The sequence below is a fragment of the Oryzias latipes genome, chromosome 5, assembly GCF_002234675.1.
Source record: "Oryzias latipes chromosome 5, ASM223467v1".
NCBI classification, from domain to species: domain Eukaryota; kingdom Metazoa; phylum Chordata; class Actinopteri; order Beloniformes; family Adrianichthyidae; genus Oryzias; species Oryzias latipes.
The window spans coordinates 5,907,025-5,934,360 of NC_019863.2; the positions used below are offsets into that span (position 1 = coordinate 5,907,025).

The 27,336-nt window shown below is 41.0% G+C and overlaps 1 protein-coding gene across 2 annotated transcripts in view; it reads right to left on the reverse strand.

The window, feature by feature from the left end:
• The window catches only part of mmp24 (matrix metallopeptidase 24), a 43,875-nt gene that overhangs the window by 11,871 nt on the left and 4,668 nt on the right, over window positions 1-27,336 (reverse strand). Inside the window, 8 exon segments of one of the 2 annotated variants that reach the window (NM_001104881.1) lie at window positions 342-556; window positions 2,311-2,472; window positions 4,566-4,770; window positions 5,745-5,844; window positions 8,948-9,064; window positions 10,762-10,910; window positions 15,638-15,684; window positions 19,179-19,318. In NM_001104881.1, coding sequence (NP_001098351.1) covers window positions 342-556; window positions 2,311-2,472; window positions 4,566-4,770; window positions 5,745-5,844; window positions 8,948-9,064; window positions 10,762-10,838 — 876 coding nt within the window. In that variant the 5' untranslated portion in view covers window positions 10,839-10,910; window positions 15,638-15,684; window positions 19,179-19,318. 2 annotated transcript variants of the gene reach the window in all.

Sequence of the window (27,336 nt, forward strand, 5' to 3'; positions counted from 1 at the left end):
CCTCAACAGCACAAAACAATTTGGAAGCTTTCAATGTCTGACAACTCACAGAGGTTTTGAAATTATGCAAAGTTTCCTTGTGCCCATGACAATGTTCCTCACATAAAAAGACTGAAGCGTTGGCATCAGGGTCTCCCCTTTAATCCCACCTCTTCCGTTCCTAATGTCTGTTACCGTTTTTGAATGAGTCTTGCTCCTCTGCAGCACACGCAGCACTCTGACTTATCCCTAATAGGATATAATGCTCAATACTGCTGCCCAATGCCTCGATGTCCAGTTCACCGGCTGCACATGAAGCAGCGTGCATAACCCTGCTTCATGCCTTCTGCTTCTTTGCTCACCTTAAAAACAAACATCTCCCGCCTGAAGAAGGCCACAGTGTTGAAATTGCCGTCACAGACGTTGGGTTTGCCGTTTCCCGGCAGTGCAGGCCGGTCACTGTGTGGGCGGGCTGGGCGGGAGTTCCGGTCATGCTTGCGGTCTGAGGTGGAGTGTGTCCGTCGAGAAGGTAACGTGGGTAATGGGCGAGTGGGTTCCAGCATGGCTGTAGGCACACCTGGAGAACCACGTTGATCCATTTTTCACATCAAGTCTTCATTTATAAGATGATAAACAATCAATGTATTTTTAAAGTAATGTTTTCCTGCAGTGATCTGCTATCAGCTATTTCAAGAATGCCTATTGAAAAATGAGGCAAGTCTGACCCAAACTGAACTAGAATTTAGTCTGCTCTGAAGTCCTGTGGAAAATATCAAGTCTCTCAGTCTTAGTTGTTCATTTGTGATGAGGAAGGTTTAACATTTGCTGCTCTGGAACAACATCAGACAAACGTTTAGGGATGTAGATGTTTAATAAAAATCTAAATTCTGAGTAAAGTTTGTCCAAACTCTGACGGAGGATCTGAACTAATAGTTTCTTCAGTGTAGTGGTTATGGATGTTTATGTCTGGGAACTTCTTGCTTTGTTTTCTTGGTGAGTCTTAAATTTGCTCATTGTGTTTTTTTCTCTCTCCTTTTTCTTGGAGCAACCGGTGTTTGTATGTAACTTCTTTCTTGAACAATGCCGGATTGTTTTTGCTGATTGCTTCCCTACATCTACGGCTTCTCCTTATTGCTTAGGGGTATTAGAAGGTGTCTTTGTGTCTGAAAGGCTTTTTTTAAGGAGGAGCCGTGGCGACTTAGGGCTGGCTTTCCCTCCACCGGGAGGGTTATCTGCCTCGTGCGGAGGAGAAATGCTCTGAAGTTTACATTTAAATGTAAGTATTTTATTAATCAATGTCACACTTGAATGAAGTTTTGTTTTTTGCGTTGTAAAGTTATAAACCGATATTGTGTTTTTTCGTTGGCAGCTCTGCACTAATGTGGCTCACCTGAGACTATGGATGATGTCAATGTCAGTGGTAGTAACGTTCAAATTTAAAGACACTATTTTTTACGTATCTTTCTGCTTGGACGGCTAAATGTTGGGTTAGGGAGAAGCTGTGGGAGTAGGGGAAGAATCTGGATTCAGCCGTGGAAATGTCAGCTTCACTTCTAAACAGCAACTTTGATGACTTCAGAGAACTTGGCTGAGGAAGAGCCAAATGAATGCTGCTGAATCTGGATGGAAGTTTTCTAAAATGTGGAGAAAGTGATTAAAAAAACATAAAATAACTCTATGTGTGACCCAACAGACGGGTTTCATTCTACTCCTGCCTCTCTTTGTAGTCTTCCAACACAAAGAAATGCCTTCATAGGACAAGAGAAGCTGGACATGCAGGTGGGTTGCTGGTTGGGAATGCAGTTGCCACACTCAGCCAGCCCCACCTACTTGATTGATTAAAGGGATGAAGGACCCTCTTCTTAGCGCTTCAACTGTTCCGTTTGCGTCGAGGCAAATGTTGCTCCAACATCCTTGATCTTTAGAAGTCAGATCCAATATTCTGCTGCAATTTTCCCCCAAAATGATGTAAATGCAGTAAGGACAGTCTCACAAAAACTCAACAGATACATTTTGCTTATCTGTCTCAGTGTTTTTAGCATTATTCAAAGATTGAAGCCATGATAACACGTTTCCAGTCACTGAGCACTAAGGACAGGCCTCTGTCTCTTTTTTTCTGGTTTAGCTCAGCTACCTTTCCATTTTTCACTGCTTTGTTTCAGCTCTGTTTCTAATCACCTTCTCATCTAAAATAATAAACTAAAATATTTGTTCCGTCTTGCCTTTGTTTTGCGAGTTTGTCTGGGATACGGTGTGATGGCGGCTTTTTTTTTCTAGTTTTGCAGACAGAGCAGATTTCCCCCTCATGAAACATTGGCACTAAAAGCTCACCGTAGATTTTCTGAATGCCCTGCAGGTCGTCCAGAGGCAGCTGGAAGTCTCGAGTGTCCATATACTGGTAGAAAGGAGCCATGATGGCGCTGGGATCATTGGAGTGTTCCAAGCCCAAGGCATGGCCCAGCTCATGAACCGCCACCAGGAACAAATCATTTCCTGGGCAGAGAAGTGAGGAAAAAAAAGGGGTGTGTGTTAAAAGTAGCCTCACTTTCTATGTGAGCAGCCTGTTTTTTTTCTGTTCTGGGTTTTTCTGAAGACAATTCCCCTTAAAACAAGAATCTGAAAGCAGCGATACTTGACAGCGCCTCCAACATGGAGGTCTTCATGACTGCTATTGTCATGATTGGGGACTTTTTGGAAAAAAACCTAAGATAAAGAAGTCTAAGTATGAATTTTTAAAAATCTTTATTATCAGGGCATATCTGTTTAAGAAAGTGGAACAAATGTCAAGTTTTTACTAGATTCAATTCACAATCTAAGTTCATAAAGGCCAATAAGAAAACTCTTTAATTATTTAATTAATTTATAATAATTTATTTAAACGCATTATCTACACACAAATCTAGAGATGTGAAAAGTAGTAACTTTGATTTGTGCATAAATGCTGTTTTGTGTGTATATCAGAAAATGTGTGCACATTTAAATGCATAGGAGTCGTTTCAAATCCAGTTAGTTTCTAGGTGCTGTCATTTTAAATTGTGTGTCCGTGGATTGCATAGTGTATTTGTATGTTTTTAAACTTCGAGTGTGCAAGTGTACACAAATCAAGAAATATACACACAAATCCATTGAGTCTATTTGCTATCTCTGTGTCCATCACCCTAATCTAGAGTTTTTCAGTTGTTTTTACTTACTGACATAACATAAATGAATAAAATTAAATGGGTTAGGGTTACATGAATGAATGAAAAACTAAAGAAAGACAACATTTCACAGAAGTGTGGTGGAAAACGTATTTCATGTCAGCAACTGTAACTGCTTCAGATTTTGACGTCTCCTCTTTTTCATGTTTCCACTTGGTTTTTTTTTTTTTTCTGAGTGTCAAGAGTTTCCTTGCTAGAAACTCACACGTCTCACACCTTTAAAATGCAATTTACTTTTTTAGAGGCCGCCTTTGGATGAGGACTTCCCCTCTCTACATGAGAATTTCCCCGGGCCTCTGTCCAAATTCTGCACAGAAGCTTCTGGAGCTGTTTTCCCTTCGCCTGTTCTCCAGGCCACAGCAGGTTAATAACAGGCTGACCATTGATTGAGGTGAAAACATGAGGTCTGGAGATCAAAAGGAGGTAGTCATCATCATGTCATTTTACAACTGATAGGAGGAATTGGTTTTCAAAGCTCCCAAGAACGTCCTCATCCCACAATCCTGAGTCTTACCCTTTAAATACTCCTTGGATCCAGATTCCCACTCAGACGGGGAAAATGAAAACGTACATGGATCCATTAACCCTTGTGCTATCTTAGATGACCCCACCCTTACATTGACGTGTTCTCCCTACCATGACAAAGGTGGATAAAGGTGGAAAGATTTCATGTAATCCATGGACACCAGTGAAGATCAGAAATCATTGAAGAAAAAAGGTTCAGAGCACTGTCTAGTGGGTCTAGATGACCCAACTCCCAATGCTAAAGTGCCTAGGATAGCACAAGGGTTAATCTGCAAGTGGAGGATTTAGAATAGGAGAGTAAAAAGGTAGACTTTTGCCCGCCCACCGTCCGAGCTTTTTCCGTCATCCGGTTTTCCTTCGCTCCAAATGCAATTTGAATAAAGAAATACTCAGAAATGTAGTTCTAATCTTAAATTCCTCTATGATGACAAAAATGCTACAAGAACATGTTAAAATACCATTATCATTGGAGTGGGTCTTTAAATGTAAAGATGATTAAATATATTTTTAACTCAACAATAAATTTTATAAATAAAAGTGTTTTAGAAAGCCATGTTTTAAATTACATTTGAAGAGAAACTGCCTTATTCTTTGTAAATGTATTTTGAAATTGTATTTGTAAATATAATTACTATAAATGAGATTGATTACATGATTGCTACCTTTGCATGAAAAAACTTTTTTACTTCATAGACTTTAAAAAGGTAATTTTTACTTCTCTAACTCCATCCAGGCTCTATATATGTTCAGCGTACTTATAGAGAGTGACTTTAAAGGACATAACTTAAGAAAACTGGCATATTTGGTTAAGAAGCCACATGAAATGAGCTGAAGGAAAAAGGAAAAGCTGAATGAACTCACCATCACTGCTGGGGTTTCCCAATGTCCAGGGCTCATCTGAGTCAAAGTGTGTATCTCCTCCGATACCTGCGCCAGGGAAGTATGCGTGGGCCAGGAATCCCCCCTCACCATCAAACGGAGAGCTGTCACCATGGAAACCAGAGGCAAAGAAGATCATGATGTCAGCCTCTTTCCCTTCCTTCTTGATCTCTGAGTAAGGAACCTCCTGTGGAGGATCAGAGGGGAAAAACCTCAGTCTGACAGGTGGCCCACACACAAGTCCAACATAAAAATGACTGTCAGAAGATCAGAAATAAAGGCGGGGGGAACACCACATAGTTTTTTGATGCTTAATTCTCAACCTTGTGTGCAGTAACAGAAAATCTGGAAAAGCTCTTGTGAAAAACATGAGAGCTTTGAAAACTGCTGTTCAGTAAAACAGAGACACAAATCTGCACTGCAAGCAAACTGGATCTGCTGCTTCTTTTGAGCCTGAACACTTACATTTACACCTGACCACCTTTATGACCTTTATGACATTTATGACACCTTTATGACCCATTTATCATGTTCGAATTCATGTTTATGGATCCCTTTGCCAGGGAGAGGTTTTTTTATGTATCATCCAAGAGGAGACTGGAAATAAATCCCCAGGAGGGACAACGAACAAACTAAATCAGGGATGGGTTAGTCCAAACTGTTCTTTACTGAGATCCTGGTTACCAGGATCATGTGTGTCGGTCTGTACAGAAGGTAAAAGAGCGGGACTTGTTGGGACATTCCAAACCTCTACTCAGTGCAATTAATTATGTTTGTGGTCTAACCAGAGCAAAGGAGTGTTATGGACACAGAGGTTTAAAAAAGGTCCAGTCGGATATTTGGTTCATTTTAAAGAATGCAGCTGAAACTTCACAACCTCAGAACTCATGGATGGAACCTTCGGCTGTGTATTCGGTCACAGTAAAGCAGCAGTTTATTGGTATTTGTAGAAGCAACCCGTCTGGAATGGAGCATGTTCATTCAGAGGTGTCTTCTTCTGAGAGGCTGTGTTAATTTGGGAGGAACTAACCCCCCGTGCTCTATGCACTTGAGAGAATGTATAGGTGTGTGTGTGTGTGTGTGTGTGTGTGGAGGGGGGGGGGGTTATAACCATGTTTTTGTGGATGTAGTGGTTCACTGGCTCACAGACAGTTTTCTGACCTGGAAGGACAGTGGCGTGACCATCTGCCACACGCTGAAGGCCTGTCGGATGGCTCTCTGGGTGTCCTTTTGCCCCACTTTGGGGGTGTAGTTTGATATGCTGTGAAAGGAAGATATTTGGTGAATGTTTGTTAATCAGCCCTCAACCACCTCCACACTCCACCCTAAAAAAAAAGACCTCAAACTAAACCATCCTTAAAGACATCGTTAGTAAATGAAATGAGTAAATGAGTAAATAAAGAGGGGGAGTGTCAGCAGGAGCAAAACCAGTGAAGGACGGCTGATCCAACAGGAGACAGATCCTCATCATCCAGGCCAGCAGAGCAGCGCTCACTCAAACATGTGAGACACGAGTTTTCCAGTTAGCAATCTAATCCCGTGTGTGACACAACCTGTCAGAAGCAGGGACTAATGGAACCTCAAACTGTTTCAACAAGTCCTTCCAGCTGGAAGACTCACTCTGACTCATAAGACAGGCAGCAGGAGAGAAAAACAGACAGACTTGTCCTGCTCATGAAAGAGCGCCAAATGTTGGGAGTTTGTTTTCAGTCTTTGAGTCACTTGCACGTCCAAACTCCGACGCATGGAAGAAATCTGCAACAAAGTATGGGAAGTTTAGGATCGGATAAGTGATCATCTCAACAAGCAAACCCACCAGCTTCCAAAGGTAGATCTTTACATAATTTTAAAGCAGCAAGTCAACATTCGTGTGCTGAATGATCCATTAATAGGGAAGCATTTGTGTAGCATAATTAAAAATAAAAGTCAAAACCAGAAATGCATTTTTTGACCCAAAATTAAAAGGAATAAGCAATCCTTCAAAATTCTTTTTCCTTTTCTACTTAAAAGCCGCTTATTCTGGGTCATAATTAAAATGAAAATGCAAAGAGGGGATTGCAGATCTGTGTAGCAGCACTTCGGCCTTTGCCGATCTGGCTGCCGGTCTGAAGACAAATCTAGTCTAGAAAGTTTTGACGAACCGCAGTGCGTCCGAAGGAGGACCGCAGAAGGCGGAAATGCTGCTACGTAGTCCTGAGAAGCTGTGTACAATCATCAGGAGAGCACAACCATCACAAAGCCCTCTTCTCTGCCGCTAACAGAAAGCTACAAGCCTGGCCGCACTGCTCCTAGCATGTGTCTTTTAGCAGCTGGACACACAGAGATAGCACTGACGTCATCGCCCCGCCTCCCCTCTGAAAATGCTAAGTCGAATTAAAATATGCAACAATATTCGCAGGTTGAATGTGAAAAAGAAAATGAAATTCCCTCTTTGCATTTTCGTTTTAATTATGACACAGAATAATCGGCTTTTAAGTATAAAATGAAAAAGCATTTTGAAGTATTGCTTATTCATTTTAATTTCGAGTCATTTGATGCAGCTAAATTTTGAAAATGAAAAAGCATTTCTGTTAATCCATTTTAATTGTCAATTTAGACATTTCTAAAGGAATTTTGCGACACATTTACCAGAGAACTTTCTGAAAATTAAATGTCAAATACCATTTTAATTATCATTTTAATTAAGTGACAGAATAAGCAGTGTTGAAGAAGAAAATGAAAAAAGCATTTTGGAAGGTTTGCTTTTTTTTATTTTTAGTTAACAAATGCAGCTTCATTTGGAAAATGAAAAAGCATTTCTGGTTTTGACTTTTATTTGTAATTATGCTACACAAATGCTTCCATTCATTAAAAAACGGTTCACTCCAATTTAATAAAGTGAAAAAAGATACACACAATACAAATGTGATGACACCAGCAGAGACTTTCACACTTTTGGGATCAACTCAGAAAAAGTATTTTTTCTACTAGAACTTCAATCCATAGAAAAACACAATTAGATTGGTAATAAAGGTAACGAATGTCCACCGCAGCTCAGCTGATGTGAAGCTTGCTCAACTGCAGAAGATGAATAAAGCTGGAAGGTCACTTTGGGAGAGGAGAGCTACCACTTCCTCTGTTTTTTCAGACAAGGATGTCCCCTCTTCTCCACTGAGCAGCTCACAGAAAGAATCTCTGTCCTGTCCATCTGCCTTTTTAAACGTTTACTTCTGAAAATCTTCTCAGCAACATCAGTGAGAACTGGAGTGCTTCAGGATAGAATGAGGACAGAAGACGACTAGTGGCTGAATGCGTTTCTTACTCTGCCTCTCAGCAAGATGCCTCAGCTTTCTTCCCATGTGAACTAAAAGTTCCTTCGCAAAAGGAAAATATGTACATGTAGCATTCCTGCAGAAGAGCTTTCCATTTTCCTGCTGCGCATTAAGACGTCCACCTGGCACAGAAACATGATGTTCCAGCACTGCGTCCTTCACAGAGTCAGATTGGAACTGCTGTGCTTAGAGGCGTGAGTGTCTCTGACTTTCTCTGCATGCAGGTTGGGTATGGACTGCTGACCTGTTCAGGGTCTACAGTCGTGGCCTAAAGTTTTGAGAATAATGTAATTAGAAATGAGAAAAGTATCTGCTTACATTTTTATAATAGCAATTTGCATTTTCTCCAGAATGTTATAAAGAGATGTCAGATGAATTGCATAGTCCTTCTTGAACTTAACCCTGAAAAGACAGTCCACTGCATTTCATTGCTGTCACTGAAGGACCTGCTGAGATCATTTCTGTCATCGTCAGGTGAGAATGTTGACGAGCACAAGGCTGGAGATCATTATGTCAGGCTGATTGGGTTAGAATGGCAGACTTAAAATGTTAAAAGGAAAGTGATGCTTGAAATAATTGTTCTTCCATTGTTAACCATAGTGACCTGCAGAAGAAACGCATGCAGCCATCACTGCTTTGCATCACAGGCAAGAATATTGTGGCTACTAGGATTGCACCTAAATCAACAATTTATAGGTTCATCAAGAACTTCACGGAAATAGTTTCCAGAATGCACATTTATTCTGCCGTGAGGGGTGAAGCTCTCTGGACACGCAAATACAGACGTTCTCAGCCAGACCCCAAACCAATGCTGGACAGACAGAAGTCAGGTGGGAGAGACAACCATGTTCTTATAACAATGAACTTCTCTGTGTTTATTCAGTTTCATCTTAAGCAAATAAAACCCCTTCAGTGGGTCATTGTATTTTTATAGAGGTTAAGGAACTTTCTCTTTTCTAAAGGTAGGGGGATTGTGGAGCTCTGGTCTGGACTTCTTTAAATCAGTCAGACAGAGAGGAACATGGAGAGGAATCTGACTGACAGACAGGTTACCTGTACGAGATCTTTTTTTCTCTCCATTTCTGTCCTGTCAGGGCGTAGCGCTTGTTCCTCTGCCGGCGGCTGGTGTGGGGCTGATCTGGGACACCACAGCGGGGCGTCCACATCCACCTGAACACAGCACATTTAGAGTTCTTCTGAGGACTTTCATGTTTCACATGGAATCAAACATCAACATTTTCCTGCACTATCACAGCTAAGGAAAAGTATGGCTTTCCTTGTCCTTACACATCTGTCACAAATCTCACAGAAATGTTTCTAGATCTATTGTTGCTTTCCTTTTATTACTATGCTCTACTTTATTTTTTTTAACTTTATTGTGTAAATCAGGAAAAACTTTCAAGAAAGAAATCTGTAACTTGTAGAAAACCTACAGACAGGTTCAAACTGTCTTGGTGCAGCATGGCCTGTTTTAACCTGGACATTATTCAAATTACCAATTAGACTTTCAAATGAAGCAGTCTCTGTCAAGAGTTTAATCCTGTCCATATGTTGAGGCTTCAGCGAACTTTTCTAATTCCTCAGAATAATTCTTGCAGCCGCCATAAATGCAGCCACCACAAGTCCAAACAGTTCTTTTGGGAATCTAGCAGACTGATCTCCCAACAGTCAGAGTGTCACGAGGGGGAAAGAGGGAAGCACACAGGTGCAGAGAGGAGGAGGAGGCAGAAGGGTTCAGGGAGACAGGGGCTTTAATAACAAAACGAAAACTACAAACCAAAACCACTGCTGAGGAGGCTAGAAAAACTCGGAACTTGGGACATCAAACTACATCAAACCACTGAGCAGCACAGGAGGAAGGGAAGGACAGGACTTAAATCCATTCAGAACAGACAGGTGGGAACAATGAGGGCAGATGCAGTAAAACTCAAAAACACGACAACACAGGAAACCCTACAAAATAAAACAGGAAGTGAACTCAAAACATGAAGAAACAACAGACAACCAGGAAACAAAAGTAAAGAGACTAAAACTGTGACACAGAGTTGTGGTAATTTAGCAAGGAAACCCATTTTAATGCAAATAATGTTTCCCCCCAAATTCTTCCCACAACTGCTAAATCATCAGCCACATTTTGTGTTTTGGCGTCACAAAAACCACTTGATGTCCATCATCTGCTCAGCAACAGAAGTGACAAACATGACTTTATCAGTGACAATGCAGTGAGGCTCAGTGAAGAATGTGGTGGAGACTGCTGTTTCTGCTTGAGCTTTCAAAAAGACTGCAAACAACTTCAAACACATAAGCTGCATAAAATATTGGAAAAGGCCGTCAAACAAGTACAATTCTAAAAATGTTTTAGCTCAGTGGTCTCCATCCCTGTTCCTTGTGAGCTACCGCCCTGCTTCTTTTGCAGTGAAATCTGCATCGGTACGTACTGTTCACCTGGATCAGGTGTGTTCAGTCAATCAGGAACCTTGGCCAACTCAATACAGCTAAGCGGCAATTATCTGCAAAACAAGCAGGGCAGCAGCACAGCAGGAACTCGGTTGGAGATGCCTGTAAATTCACACCAAACGGTCCAAAAACACTAAAATTATTTAGAAATGCCACAGGTGAGGATAGACACTTTAAAGACATTTTTGTAACCTTTTGCTGCAAAAAACACTGTTTTCATTTTCGTTCATTCTGATGTTAAAACGCAGATTTGACACACTTTAATGGAGAGAGTGGATCCAGAGACTTTGACATCTTTATGTGGTAGCTACATTTTCCAACTTTCTATTGAAGGATACACCATAACCCCAACTGAACTGAAATCTCATCAATAAACACTTCAATCAGAAGTATTCTGATTAGTGACTCACTGCATAGTGGTCTCATCCAGGATGCCCGTCACAGGAATGCCGTAAAACCGCTGCATTGCAGCCAATGCAGAGTGCATGGCTTTCTCCTGTTCAAGGTCAGAGGTCTGGTTGTTGTGAGGTCGCAGGTAGCCATAGTTTCTCAGCCACGTCTGAAACGAGAAGGAAGCGGCACAAGTTACACAAACAGGTTAATGAAAAGACACAAAGTCCAAATCTGGTCCTCAGATAAGTAATTGTGCTCTACACTCCGGCAGCATCATGTTTCAGGACGAGTTGTGAATTGAAGGCCAGTCGCTGTGCTTTTCTCCTGTAACTCTTCCTTTGCGCTGAAGTAGATATTCAGAGCTCACCATCCCCATAACATCTTAGATTTAGGGCTCAGAGTGAAAAAAAAAAAACACTCAAGCTGTGTATTTTAGACTACGTAAAAAATGTTTTTTGATTTTTTTAAATAACCTGTTAAACAGCAATTAACAGCTGGAGAATTTACAGATATTGCAGCAGACGACAGATCCACTAACTTTAAACGTGCTAAATAAGCATAACTCTCCACACACCAAGTTTACAGAGTTTTTCCCTCCAAATGACCAAATCAGATCCATACAGAGGCAAAATCTGGTCCTACATTGATTTGCCTCATTCTGTTTTTCTTTTTTTTCCCCATTTTGCAGCTGCTTGCCTTTAATGTGAGATGTCGTCAACACAGAGTCCTTCAGAGGGAAAGTGAGTGGCTGCACACAAGGCTTTAAACCCTACAAAAAGAGAGAGCTGAGTCTTCAAAGCCACAGCATAAATGAGAGGAAAAAGGTCAGAAGAGGAGAGGTGACGAAGTGGACAGCTGGAGCTTCTCAACAGTAGGTCATCACTAATTCAGAGCCAGGCAGCTTCTGCCAGCCTAACATCCACCTGAGATCTCCACATTGGAGGCACCTTTCCTGACTGAATCAACACAGAGAGGAAAAAGGTTTTAAACAAAAGCTCAATGCTTGAATCTTCTCTCACAGCGAACTGTGAACGTGTAGAACATTAAACGTTAGAACAAATGTATGAGAGATCGGTCCAGACAAAATACACCCTTTGTTACACAAACTCTACTGCACTCTTACACTAATACTGCCAAACTCATACTACAAGGACAATATGTATTACTTCACACATTCTGACTTACACAAACACTACCACACACTTTGATGCAAAAGTAAGCCTGTGCTGATATACCATGATTCCTGTGTTTACACTCTCTCCCGCTACCTAACAGTCCCTCACAGCCCAAACCTAAAATTAGTGGTACAACACAAAACGGTGAGCAATATCTGAGCTTTGCAGCCGTACAGTTTAGATCCAAATTCCAGCTCAGACAAGGAAAAACAAAGAAGTTCATGGATCTATTTGTCTGACTCTGGACGTGTCAGAATGGGGCGGAGCAGGGAGCTTGTGGCCTGTGTCACTACTGAGAGCTATTTCAGTTGAATTTGTTCATCTGCTCCTGATTCTGTGAGGATTGTGAACTTTGGTTTGGGTTTCGTCAGCGGTGTCATGCTTTGTCTTTTTGTCAGTCACACCAGTTTCAGGTTAATTGTGATCCACAGGGGTCTTCAGTTCAGTTAAATGCCCTCAGCCTATATTTAAGTGTCTGGTTTTCAGTTTTTTCTTGTCAGGTCCTTTGCTCTGCCTGTCGCCTTTTATGGTCTCCATGGTTTTGTCTCATTCAAGTTTATTTATTAGATGACTAAGTTTCTGGTGCAAAGCCTGGTCTCCTACATTTTTGAGTCTAACACCACCAGATCCTGACAGATTCACAACGATTTGAATAAAGAAATACTCAAAAATTAAGTTTAATCATCACATTTTTCTATAAACGTCCTCCATTATAAGAAATATGTTACAAGAACATGCTAAAAACACCAAAAATGTCATTATTATTGGTGTGGGTCTTTAATGTAAATATAATTTTAGAAATAATGTGTGTGTGAGATTATAACTAAAATGAGTTTTTGCAGAAGCTCCATTTTAACATTGACACCTGGTTGACACCTGGTTCACTTTAAGCACTTGGTTTAACCAAACCAAGACTCTTCAATCAAGTTATCTTTAAGACCAATTTCTGAGAGAGAACAGGAAACAGACATGACATTCTTACTGGTTTTTCTGCTTTTTTATAGTCAGATCCTGATCAGGAAGAGAAACTGTTCCATGTGGAATTTAGTAAAAGAACCCCGTTGTTGATGATGTTGACATCAAATACAAAAAAGTTCATGTCACTTACACAGATCCAGCCTTGAACTCTAAACCAATACAAGAAAAGGCAATTTTCAGATTTCTTTGTTTTTTTTTAATTTAGGACAATCGGTGCAATAAATGAAACAAATTGAAACTAAATGATCTCAGGAAATATAATGGAAATGTCACTAAACTCACTGGTTAGCAAACAAGTTACTCTATTTCTTATTAATCAGATTAAAGACCCTGTAAATTCTGATAGGCCCAATACTAATGACAATATTGTTAATTAAGAAGTAGGAAATATTTGCTTCCTAGTGTTCCCTCTAACAAACTATTCCATCCATCCGTCCCTCTTCAAAACCTGTTTTGCCCCTTTCGGGGTTACAGGGCTGCTGGTGCCTATCCCTATCCCACTCGTGGGCGAAGGCAGGGTAAACCCTGGAAAGGTCGCCAGTCTGTCCCAGGGCCAACTATTCTGTAACTTTTCTATCTTACTTCTTGAAAGATTTTATATTTAAAGGCTCTATTTTATCATCATGCCTCACGTTCAGAACACAAAGAGGAAAAAAGCTTTCTGAATATCAAACAAAAGTGGAAGGATTAAACGCGACAACTGAAAAGGTGACAACTCTTCAGGGCACTTCAGCTTTACTGCAGATGGTAGGCAGAAACTCTTAACCCTCATGCTGGCTCTTGAGAGGAACGCTGAGTTAAATATTACATTCAAAATAATTCAGAATGAAGCACACATTTGAAACTTCTTCAGCATGGGGGGGGGTCTGCATTCCAGGGGACTGTAATAATGCATGCATCCTTGGAAAAGATGCTGGTCCTTTTTTTGCTGCAGAACAGGGTTAAGACATTATTGATGATCATCTTTAAAAATTAACACACATTTTCCTGACTGTAACCCAGCTGCTCCTCAAACACTGTATGTAGAATACCTTAAAAGAAAACATTCAAACTATAAAATACAAAAAGATCATGACTATATCTCTTTTTTATGCACAAAAAACATGTCAGCTCCTTATGGCTGTTCAGGCTGCTGCTGCTGCTGGTAGGTTTACTCTGAAATTGCTCCTTTTGTTTTTTCCCCAGTATTCTGTTGCCAGAAGAGGCGTGGCCTCTTTTTACCGTTGCTGAGGGTAATGTAGGTGATCGACTTCAATCACCATGTTTACAGCATGCAACATGTGATCACAATAATAGGTGAAGAAGTGACTGCAGTGTTGCTGGAAGCTGCAGCTGTTTTTTATTTGCTCTGACAAATCCAGACATAAAAATCATATTTACCAGAAATATGCAGGGAAAAATACTCTGTGATTCTTCATATTAGTTCACAATCAAAACCTCATCAGTCACCCCGTGTGTTGCAATGGGGGTGATACCATCATGTTAGAGGCCTTGTTGTTTACAGAAAAGGCCTACAGAGTACAATATACCATCAGAGATATCACAGCCACCCATTCAGTCAAGATATTTGGAAATCTGTGCAAAAGTAAAAAGTTAAGGGATTGCTCATGCTAATCTATAGACTTAAAAAGCAACATTTCCCTTAACTTTACAACTGACTTGAAAATTTGATGTCAGAGTTTCTCAATAGAATGTTTTAGAAAGTACAAAAATTAATATTTTAATAATAATATGTTTTCCCCTAAAGATATAGAATCAACATAAATGATATTCGCATAAACAGAAGCTTTTGAAGCCCTGATAACTTCCAGTCTCATTTTGTCACTCATAGTTGAGTTATACCTGTGATAGAAATACAGGCCTCTCTCATCTTTCCAAGTGGGAGAACTTGCACAATTGGTGGTTGACTAAACATGTTTTTGCCCCACTGTAAACTAATGCCAGAGATTTTCAGAAAGGCCCTAAAGTTAAAAAAGTCAGTGCATTGTTCCTCCATGAGCCTGCAAGGACTTCATAAAGAAGAAAAGCTTAAACTAACATAATCCTGAATTTTTATAAATGTTTTATAAATGTGGGATTGTGTTTACTTAATGGTAAGAACCGACTCATTCAGTCTAGTCTCATCGTGTTCAGTTGGAAACTTAAAAATGCCCACAAGAAATTAGACTGCTACATGCAAACCTTCACTAACTTTTTTACAACAGCAGCAAATTAAAAAATTACAAATACACAAACACACACACACATATACACATATTCACAAACCTACACTCACCCATACAATCACATTTACAAATACACACACAAACCTACACACACAGTCAAATCCCAGCAAACATCAGTTGAATTCAGGTCTCATAGGTCTCTTTGAAAATGACCATCAAAAGCAGCCCAGGTTTCCACTTTAACGGGCCAAAGCAGAACAAGACCCAGACTTCATGTCCGAGTTCTGCCGGATTATTTATCCAGGCTCTTCAGTGTATCGACTAGGGTTGGTTAGATTAAATTGGTTAATAGATCTGAATCGATCCAAGCTTTATAGATCAATAATCGATCCATAAACGAAGAAATTGATTATTTATGTCTTTCCTTTTCTGGTGACCTAACATAACAGCAGTAAAGACAAAGTCCGCTAGCTTGATGCTAACATATAATGGAATTTCCCATAGGACGACTAATGCTAACACACAGTAGACCTACACATACATTGCTGACTAAATGAACAGCTTTATATACTCACAGGTATGAATTTTCCAAAGTCTTTTAAGGAAACCTTTCTTTAAAAGTTACGGAGCCTGTGTCCTGACATTAAGATATAAAAATATATCTTGTTCCCACAGATTAATATCTTGTTCCCACAGGTTATTATGTCGTTCGCACGAAATACTATTCCGTTCCCACAAGATACTATTCCGTTCCCTCAAAATACTATTCCGTTCCCTTGAAATGATTAACTCGTGCGAACGCAATAATTATGTCGTTCGAACGCAATAATTAATCCGTTCGAACGCAATAATTATTCACGTCATAAGTCATTCACGCGGATATGATCTTGTACGCCGGCAAAAGCCGCTTTCAGCGGTAACTTCCGTGTCTCTGTGACCCATATTCGTTCAAAAAAGGAACATGAAAAACAAAAATGATCACTTTATTACCGTCTCAATGAATATAAGAAAAATATCAAAATTTTTATGATAACTAGGCTGCTTTGTCAAACGATGGCAGATACCTTCAGATTTCTGTCTGTGTGCCAATCACTAGCCAATCACCGTGTCCCTGTGACCAAGGTCTAACAACAAGACCAATGATTGGCCAGTGATTTGCAGCAAAGCACGCTGGGAAACGGGACGTACTGCTATTGTTGTTATGCTACAAGCTAAAGGTAAGTGCTTTAGGCGAAGCATCCAGCTTTATATGATATTTTTCAGATTTTCATCGAGAAAATAACAGATCGACCATTCTTGCTTTCATTTTTACCCCTATTGAATGCTCACAGAGACACGGAAGTAGCGGCAGGAAGCGGCTTTTGCAGCAAGATGACTGAGGGCGTACCAGATGATGTGAACGTGAATACGATGGATGCTTCTGTGCTTTTTAAAATAAATAAATCTGTTCTCTAAACATCCTCCGTGTCTTCAATGCAATGTAATGAGACACACACAGACAGAAATGTGAAGGTATCTGCTGTAAATCTATGACGTAAATTAATAACAGGAAATGATCGGCTAGTCAGTTAGCATGTAGCCTAATAGCCTTCGAATGTAAAGATACTGACTGCTAAAGTTAATAAAAGACAAGTCCTGAATATTATTATTCCTATTCGACCCTAAACTACCAATAGAACTAGTTTGCACACCTAAATGTAATGAGTTTGCTGTATTTTTTAATGACAAGGTTCAGGACATTAAAAAAGCCATCAACTCCACAACACATATAACTATCGAACGGCCACCTACTCACTCTAAGCTGACTCACTTTGTACCTGTCACTGACCAAACTGTCCAAGAGACCATCACCCGTCTGAGCTCGTCTACATGCTGCCTTGATGTGTTACCCACTAGATTTCTAAAGTCTGTCCTGAACAGTGTGTTGCCATCAATTACTCAAATAGTTAACATGTCTCTTCAATCTGGAATATTTCCAGAGGCCTTAAAAACTGCAGTCATTAAACCTCTCTTGAAGAAGAGCGGTCTTGATCCCACTGTACTGAATAATTACAGACCTATCTCTAATCTGCCATTTTTAGGAAAAGTCCTTGAAAAAGTTGTCTACCAACAGCTCACTGATTTTCTCTTATTAAACAATTCATTTGATGTTTTCCAGTCAGGTTTTAGACCCCATCATAGCACAGAAACTGCTCTTATCAAGGTAACCAACGACATCCGCCTGAACACTGATGATGGCAAAGTCTCTGTCTTAATCCTGCTAGACCTGAGTGCTGCCTTTGATACTGTTGATCATGGGATCCTTTTGCACAGACTCCAAGACTGGGTTGGCATCTCTGGATCTGCCCTAAGTTGGCTCAAGTCTTATCTAGAAGACAGGAAATATTTTGTTGAAATTGGGAGTTGTGTCTCAGACTACATGGCCTTGACTTGTGGTGTGCCCCAGGGATCGATCCTGGGACCCCTTCTGTTCAACCTCTACATGCTACCACTAGGGCAGTTAATACGCAGTAATAACATATCTTATCACAACTATGCAGATGATACTCAGATCTATGTGTCACTGACAACAGGTGAATATGGGCCGGTGGATTCACTCAGCCACTGCCTCCAACAGATCAGTGCGTGGATGCAGAGCAACTTTCTACAGCTAAACTCAAACAAGACCGAAGTTATTACTTTTGGCCCACAGAAACAAAGAGAAAGAGTCAGTAGCTACCTTCATTCTCTGTCTCTTAAACCCTCAAATCAAGTCAGAAATCTAGGGGTAATCATGGACTCTGACCTGAACTTTAACAGCCATATCAAGTCAGTAACATCAGCGGCATTTTACCATCTGAAAAACATTGTCAAAATCAAAAACATAGTGTCAAAACCAGACCTGGAGATACTTATTCATGCATTTGTCTCCAGCAGGTTAGACTACTGTAACGGCCTGCTCACCGGCCTCTCCAAACGAGCTGTAAAACAGCTTCAGTACATCCAGAATGCTGCTGCTCGAGTCCTGACCAGAACCAGGAAGTATGATCACATTAGTCCTGTGCTCAGGTCTTTGCACTGGCTCCCTGTACCTCAAAGAATAGACTTCAAAGCAGCTCTGCTTGTGTACAAGTCTCTCCATGGCCGAGCACCAAAGTACATCTCTGACATGTTAGTGCCATATGAACCATCTCGTACTCTGAGGACCTCAGGGGCCGGCCTCCTGTTGATTCCCAGAGTCAGAACTAAACAAGGGGAATCAGCGTTTCAATATTCTGCAGCTAAAATCTGGAACAGCCTCCCTGAAGGCGTAAGACAGGCCTCTTCTGTGTTCATGTTCAAATCTAGACTTAAAACATTTCTGTTTAGCCGTGTATATGACTGAAAGGTCCTATCTGCACTTTTCTTTCCTTTCCTTCCTTTATTTTTAAATCATTTTTCAAATTTTTTCTTTTCTTTTAAAGTAAATTTTACGTTGATTTCAATGATGTATTGTGATTTTAATGCATTTTTCTGTTTTGTGAAGCACCTTGAATTACTTTGTGTACGAATTGTGCTATACAAATAAACTTGCCTTGCCTTGCCTTGCCTAAACTACAATATCAGCTGTCTGACAACAGACCAGCCAGTTGCCCAAATGCCGGCATACATGATCAGAGAGCTCTGCGGCGGAGCTAGTAGTAGCCTAGCAGGAGCTATCGTATGACAAAGCAGCCTAGTTATCATAAATCTTTTGATATTTTTCTTATATTCATTGAGACAGTAATAAAGTGATAATTTTTGTTTTTCATGTTCCTTTTTTGAATGAATATGGGTCACAGAGACACGGAAGTTACCGCTGAAAGCGGCTTTTGCCGGCGTACAGAGAGCATATCCGCGTGAATGACTTATGACGTGAATAATTATTGCGTTCGAACGGATTAATTATTGCGTTCGAACGACATAATTATTGCGTTCGCACGAGTTAATCATTTCGAGGGAACGGAATAGTATTTTGAGGGAACGCAATAGTATCTTGTGGGAACGGAATAGTATTTCGTGCGAACGACATAATAACCTGTGGGAACAAGATATTAATCTGTGGGAACAAGATATATTTTTATATCTTAATGTCAGGACACGGGCTCCGTAAAAAGTAACCATTTGTGGTCTAAATCTCAAATCTTCTGGAACTGTGAGGATTGTGAAGTTTGGTTTGGTTTTTATCAGTTACGTCAGGGTTTTTGGTCATGTTCTGTTTTGTCCCTCAGTCACACCAGTTTCAGGTTTGTCATGATTCACAGCTGTCTTCATTTCAGCTAATTACCCTCAGCACAGTCACCTTCATTTTGGGTTCATCACCACCAGTTCCTGACAGAAATAAAGTGTAATTCTGTCGAACAAGCTCCCCCTAGTGGCCAAACTGAAACGCCCTTCAGGAGAGGCAGAACAATTATTTTTGTAATATGTGCCAGTCTTAGGCCTTGACAATGTTAACAATCTGCACATTTTGTTGCAGCTTCCCCTTATGAGAAACTATGTAACATTGTTTGGTCTTAACAATCTCATTAGTTTATCATTTCATTAATGCATTTTACACTGTAAACTGTTTCAGAATAATATGAATATCTTCAAAGCATGTATAGATTATGTTTAATTTCTATACAAAGATGTCTAGTGGGGGAAACTGAATCAATCCAGGCTCAGGTGAATCAAATCAATTTGATTCTGGAAACTATTGGTGACACGCAGCCCTATAGACTACCTGTAGACATGACTCACAGGCATCAGTCAACTGTTAAGCCATAGGGTGTATTCAAATTGGACACCTTTGGTTCACTTAAAGTGACCCAGAGTTAATTTCCCCCTGATTTGAAACTAATTTTTAGCCTGAATACACCCAAATGGAAAGAACTGCTCTCAGACCATCTTTCGAAGGTGGTCTTGGTACGTTTCTAATCTAACTGAGCTTGGGTTCGCTCTGAGTTTCCTCAGTCTGAAAAGGCTCTGTGCTCGGAGTGGAACAAGTGGACCAAAATGGTGAGTAAGGAGCTAGTACCCGTTCCTCGCTAATAGCTAGAGTTATGTGTAGTGGGTGCTGTGCAACAGCATCATTTGCACGTCATAAATGTGTAACTTACATTATCCTTGCAAACATTTCACAATACACTTACTAAAAAAAAGTCTGGCGTGTGTGCCAGCCACAGTAAATGCGTGGCAAAGACAATCAGCATGTACCCTCCCGTCTGTGATTAGCTGTTTGGTGGCACACCTATCACACTAAACTCAGAGTTGAAAACACAAAATCCAAGATAGGGAGAAAGTGAGATGTAAGACAACATCTGAAAACATATTTTGTCAAACGCAAACATGTATTTTGAAACCAAAGTAAAAGATTCTGAAAGCAAACTATCCATCCATCCATCATTCATTTTCTGAACCTGTTTTTATCCATCACAGGGTTACGGGGCTGCCAGAGCCTAATCCAAGCTCTATTGGGTGAAGCCAGGGTACACCCTGGACAGGTCACCAGTCAGTCGCAGGGGCACAATTGAATGTCTGAAAGTAAACGTTCAATATTTTCATTTGCTTCTCAGCTAGTTTTGCTTTTAAAGCTGAACATGTTTGCAGTTCAGGAAATTTTGATTTCAAAACTGACTTTTGTTCTCAATGTAGTGGCACAAACCACGTCATATACTTCCAGGTAAGGAGAAGTTGTAAGAAAAACTGACATCTGTGGGTCCCTCACTTCTGTTATGAGGAGGAATCTTGAGGGTTCAAGATTGTGAATCGAAGACACTCAAAGAAGGAGGAGAGAGGGAGGCACAGCCAGGCAATCTAACTGAAATGGTTCTTTGCTCCAAAAGAAAGAGAGTCCAAATAGTTCAGACTCCAAATTTAAATAGAAGAAACAAAGTCTGAACAGTCTCACCACTTAGAAACATGAGAGAGCGGATCATCCCAACGGCAACAATAGCTGCGGTTACATGGGCAGAATATCTTGATCGGATCAATGGTCGGGTTAAAATTCACCAGTGCACATGGGATCAGAAAACCTCTTTCCGATTAGAACAAACGTTCCCATGGCTCATACTCTCGTTCGGAATGAATCATTTGGGCATGCGCAGTAGTGTAAAAATCACCCGGATGCGGATATAGGTCCCGTTGTAAACAAACCGCTTCCACAGACATTTATGCAGCAGCTCGGTAACATACGAGACGATCTTCCAAACGTGCTTTTATTAATGTCATGAATATTATGAATTGCCTGTTCGCTCATCGTTATATTTAATCTGTGTGGTCAGTGCTTTTTTTGTGGAAGAATTAAGCTGGACGAAAGCTTAGGACAGACCAACACGGGCTAACATCATTAGCCTGATGGATGGACACAAAATCCAGGACCGTGCGAGAAACGCAGCAATCTGCAGCTTTCTAAGGACTGAGCGACATTTATTTCTGCTCTGAAAGTTCACACAGACCGCCCCAAAGCCACTCTGTGAGCTAGCGGCCCGAGCTCTGTTCGAACACGGTTCCTCCTGAGTCCTGCAGCCGCTAACCCAGAGCGGCGGGAAGGCTCGCAGTCTGAATTCTCCCACACATAACAAAACAACAAAACGCACACGTAACCCCCCCCCCCCCCCCCCCCCCCGACACAACATTATTAATCCAGCTGCTCTGCTCACTCGGGTGCCAGTGGACCGAGTGAGCGCTCCTCCTCCGAATCTCCCCCGTGAGGGGTGTAAGAGAGGGGAGAGCCAGCGGGGCGAGAGCGGAGCGGCGCTTTTCACGGGGTGTCCGCAGAGCTGGTCGGTCCCGTATGCGCTCCAAAGCTTTCTCTCAGCGAAACACCGTCTATGCGTGACGTAAACCAGAGCAGCAGTGACACACGATCGGAATGACCGTTTACATGCTCTACGATCGGATAAACGATCGGTATAACCCACCTATCTCGATCGGAAAGAAATTCTGATCCGAATGAGTCTGACCGGGGCAGAGTATTCCGAACGGCGCGTTTACATGACGCATTTTCTTTCCGATCAGGCGTTCATTCCGATTACTTTTGCCCATGTAAACGCGGCTAATGTTTGAGCCAAACAAGTCGGGGAAAGCCCACACTAGCTGGAGAGTCAGTTACTGGAGGTTGTCTGGCACCAATCAGCTGGGCAGGGCTTGCTCTAAAAGGCTGCAACACAGGTGAGACTGATCGACCGATTTACCTGGCCAGGCTGCCTGCAGGTGGAGGAAGTGGTGTGTCCTGTCAGTGACGTATTTTTAATGGCAGAGAAAAGTTGTTTCCAAAACAGACAAGTCAAACATAAAACGCAATGTTTTATTCATATTTTTGTTTTTAAGTTTGCATAACGTTGTCTACATGTTGTAGTGACATGCTTCATTTTGACAGTAATATGACCCCATACATTTCAGGCCTCATCACTCCAAGAGGGTGATCTGAAGCAACTACAAACTTGCAACAACAGTACAAGCTCATTTTACATCTCAGTAAGAAATGGTTTCTTCTTTCTGTGATTGAATGCATCCCTTTTGTGTGCCACCCAAAGACCTTATCAAGGGCCAAGATACTTTGTCCACTGTGTATTTTTAACTAGAAGTGTTTCCATCCTGCGCCTATCTTTCCTTTCCTTCAGGACTCCAAAAACACATTCTGTTTAAACACAATGTTGTGACAAATGTTATCCAGAAAATTATTGCTTTCCATTAAAGTCTCTGTTAGAGGTTATAGCAGGAGCTCTTGTACTGCATTGATCAGCTGACAGGTGATGGAAACGATGGTTCTTTAAATCATCAGAGTTAAAAAATGATTTGTAGGAGTTACATGAAGGAGTGTCAGATTTCCTCTCCTATTTTTAGAAGCAGACACTCCACTGATACAACTGTTCATTCATTCAATTTCTATACCGTTTTATCCCTTTCGGGGTCACGGGGCTGCCGGAGCCTATCCCGGCCACTTGTGGGCGAAGGCAGGGCAGACACCCTGAACAAGTCGCCAGTTTACAACTGCACAGAAACATTCTTTGTGTTTCAAAAACACAAAGAAATGGTCCAAATTTGAAGCTGAGACACCAATGAAGTCAATAAATCAATGCAGCTTCTTGATCTGGGCGACCTTCCAGAATTTTAGTCCTGCTGTAGAGTTCTATCAACTGGGATTCAAGCATCAACAAGATCTTTCCTACGTTTTCATGAACACTTCATTTTTAGAAGATGAGACCCATCATGGAGCCTCACCTGTATCCACTGCTGTCACCTCTTTACCAAGCTGCTCTGGGTCTTGTAGTTTATTCCAGTCTCATGTAGTCCTGTAATTTTGTTTCTGACATCCTAGTACAGCTTTTTGTTTGTGGACACAGTAAAGGGTTGGAATTTTAATGCTTGTTTTTGCTCCTAACAATGACTCTCAAACTTGCTGGGATGAGGGCATCATCAATACCACGGAGCAAAAAGACATTGGGACCTCCTTGCTGAAGCCACCCACTCGCAAATTGTTGGTGGGGGTTAGTGAAGAAGTGGTTATTGAATTCAAGCACATTTCTGTATTGAGGCCTGCAAACCACACAGCTCCACATCAACACATCTACTTTCCAAACCTATTGTGTCCTGGGGCAAAAAGAGATGTTAATCACTTTAGGATTTTTAGGGAGAAGCTTTAAAATAAGGCATGTTTAAGTTTACACCTAGAAAGGGGAACAAAGAGAGGCTGACCAAATGTCAGACTGATACCCTTGTAGCACCACACATATGAACCACAAAAAGGTAACCATGAGGTCTCTGCTGGGCTGGGATCTCAGGTTGTTTTTTTTGGAGGTAACCAAGTGCTCAATTGATGAGCGTCACACAGCTCATCAAAAGTTGAAACGGTCCTTTAGAATTGTTGGATCCACAGCTCCTCTGTAAGATTACCAACCACCATTCCCCAAAACATAAACTTGTGAGTCATCGTTCTCACACATGAATGCGAAAAAAAAACCCCACAAACACACATCTCTCACTCATCTTGTACATTGTCCTGACAAGATTTACCCCCAACTTCCCTGCCCTTGCTAAAAAAAAATCATACCATTTTTCCTTTTAGATGGCAAATTTTGACAAACTATACAAAACTACAGGTAACAACTCATAAGTTAGACTCAATCTAGTTATCATTTTAATTAATAGGTTAAGTAAATTTATGCAGTAAATAATATAGTTAAATAATAAGTTAGACACCATGTTGAAATTGTTTTTTGTATCATAATGCACATTGGTTTTATTTTTTGGGGGGATAAGTTTACTGTGTGATCTTAAATACAGTATCTGTGGTATGATGCCTTTATTTATGTTCTAAATGAAAAATGTTTTACAGTAGTGGTCAATGTGTGAAATTATTTTCACATGTTCTTCTGCATTTACAACATATATTTAGACTCCTTTACACTGTTGTTGTAATTTCTTTATTCAGGATGAGGATTACTCATATTTTCTGCCCCCTCTTTTGCATCAGATTCATGAACTGGCCCCAAATCAACAGTTGAAAAGCCCTGGTCTAATGCCCTCTATGCCAGAGTGCTGGTTTACCTAAAACCTGTTTTATGTTTCCCTGTTAACAAAATCCAGATATAGAAGACAATGCCGGCATGACAAGCAAGCGCTCTGCGGCGGAGCTAGGAGCTATGTACTGTGAATCGCTATGGTATGATGAGGCAGCAAGCTTGGGCATCCTAAATCTTATGATATTTTTCTTATATTCATTGAGACAATAATAAATTGATCATTCTTGTTTTTCTTTTTCCTTTCTTGAATGAATGAATGTGGCTCACAGAGACACGGAAGTTACCGCTGAAAGCGGCTTTTGCGGCTGGACGGAGAGCATATCCGTGCTTATAAATGACTAATGACATGAACAATTATTTCGTTCGCACAAATTAATTATTTCGAGAGAACGAAATAGTACTTTGTGGGAACAGAATATTATTTCGTGGGAACAACATATTAATTTGTGGGAACGAGATATATTTTATTTTTTTCCATGTCAGGACACAAGCTCAGTAGTAAAGTGCATTCATATTCAGGCAGAGTTTTTCAAAGTCATACTATTTTTAAAAACTAGTCAAATGTTGTTCCTGGTACTTTCTTGGGATTAATTGTGATACTCATCCTATTGTGAAAGACTCACCAGGCTCCTGCCAATGCACAACCCTTCTCACTCCTGTGCAGCACCCTGAGCCCTGTCTCTGCAGAAAACACCCAGCAGGTGTTGGCCTGTAGCTCCGTGGTGAAGCAGTCACAGTAGAGTAAAGTTTTCCTTCCACCTCTGTTCTTTTCTGTCCATCAGCAGGACTATAGAAGATGACTGAGAAAGTAAATTCTAGGCACTCTGAAGATACTGTTTGCCGAGCCAGGATGAGAAAGTACTCCAAAGAGAATTCAAGTGTAGATCGCTGAGGTCTGTTAAGGACTGATAGAGTGATAGGAGCACGTTCATGGTTCTGTTTAAAAGAGGGCAGGTATTGATCACAGAACTGCTGATTTTAAATAGATAAAGCGTGCAGCATAACTTCTCACACAAAAAGCAGCATCTTGTTATGGAGAACCACAAAATCTGCTGTAATGGACAGACAGATGGGTAAGGCAGTTACACTTAAAGGCTGTGCCTGCACTTCAAACCCCATAAAGCTGAGTTTTGACTGTTCATGTGGTTCATTTAGGAGTTTCATTGAACACATTGGATCACAGGATGTGTAGAACGTTGCAGTGCAAAGATGGACCACCAATCCATTTTCTATTCCTGCTTCTTCTTGTTCAGGGTCTGTTGGAGTATACCAGCTGATGTCACGCACAAGCCGGTGGCATCAAACTGTATGTTTAGTTTGAACAAAATCGAACGCAGTCAACAGCAGATACAGCAACAGGCTTTTTGTTTTTCCTGAGAAATATGAGCAGCATTTGTTGTAGCGGCTGCGGGCTTATGAGCCGCTAGAGAGGCTGCGGCAGGTCCTGTTTGCGATGCGCTCCACAAAAAACTATGACCATGAAATCCACTTTACTTGTGTGTCGTGATTTATTCCACTTCACTATTGCCTCAGATGACACATGTGGTACGATCCATCAGAAAAGTATTGTACATAATCAAGTGTAAAAGCGGTCAACAAAAAATACTGGGCCCTGTGCACCCTCTCTGTGTCAAACCAACAAACCAAACTAACACAGGTGACAGGTGTGCCTAAATGACATCCTAACTAATCACGTGACCAGAAATGGAATTATAAACAACGTGATCGTGGCGATTACATTTGTTTTGTATGAATTCCTGCAACAAATGTATCAACTCAACAATCAAAAAGAACAGTTGGTTTTAGGTTTTGGGTCAAATCAAACATTGTTTTTATTGGAGGGCAATGATTTTTCAATGATGGCACCTGTCTTTGTCTTATTTTCAGCACAAATAAACATTTGAATTGAACAGAGAAAACAAATGAAAAAAAAACATTTCAGTCATTGATTTGCTTTTCATTTGAAAACAGCATGTGATGTCTTGGATGTGTCATGGATGTTTGTCCTAATGTTGAGCACTAAAGCATGTTTGGTCATTTAGTATCAACTCTGAAGCAAAACCCTGTGTGCACGGTTGCAGAGTGTGTCAGCATGGCACGTCCCAGCAGCAGCACAGGCGTGATGGTGACAGCAGGGTAAAAACACGCCTGAGCCTTTGTGCGGCTCTCTCTGAGCAGCTGCAGGCGCTTCCTTTGTCTGAATCAAAGTGTCTCCAGCAACATAAGCAGTGCTGAGAAACACCACTGATCGTGGTGATTCTGCCTCTCAGAGCTGAAACACTAATATGCGACCCACACAGCAACAACAGACGCAGCACAATCAGCAAACAATGCCCTTTCCACCTGTCGAGGCTGAAAACCGCCAGCGGGAACCAACACGCCGCGCATCAGCAGCAAAGAGGCTTCTGTTTGTTAGCATGTGACAGTAGCCTCGCTGGAAACCATAGGGGCTTCAGATAAACCGGATACCTCTGTTTTCCCTCCCCCCAGCTTAGGCTTCAGGAAGGGAAATCATTTTGCCCCCTCAATGGGGAAACAAGATAGAAATAGGTTACAAGAATGTTTTAAAAACAGAATTATCACTACTACCTAACTATGTAGCCACAAGGGGGCCCAAGTCTGGGACTCCCTGTGCCGGTCCCCAGCCCGGGTAAAATAAAAGGTTCTGTCAGGAAGGGCATCCGTATGGAATAATATTTATGCCACCATACCAAACTTTCTAAGTTGCAAATGAAAATATCAAATATTCGGTTTCAATTTTTTTAAAC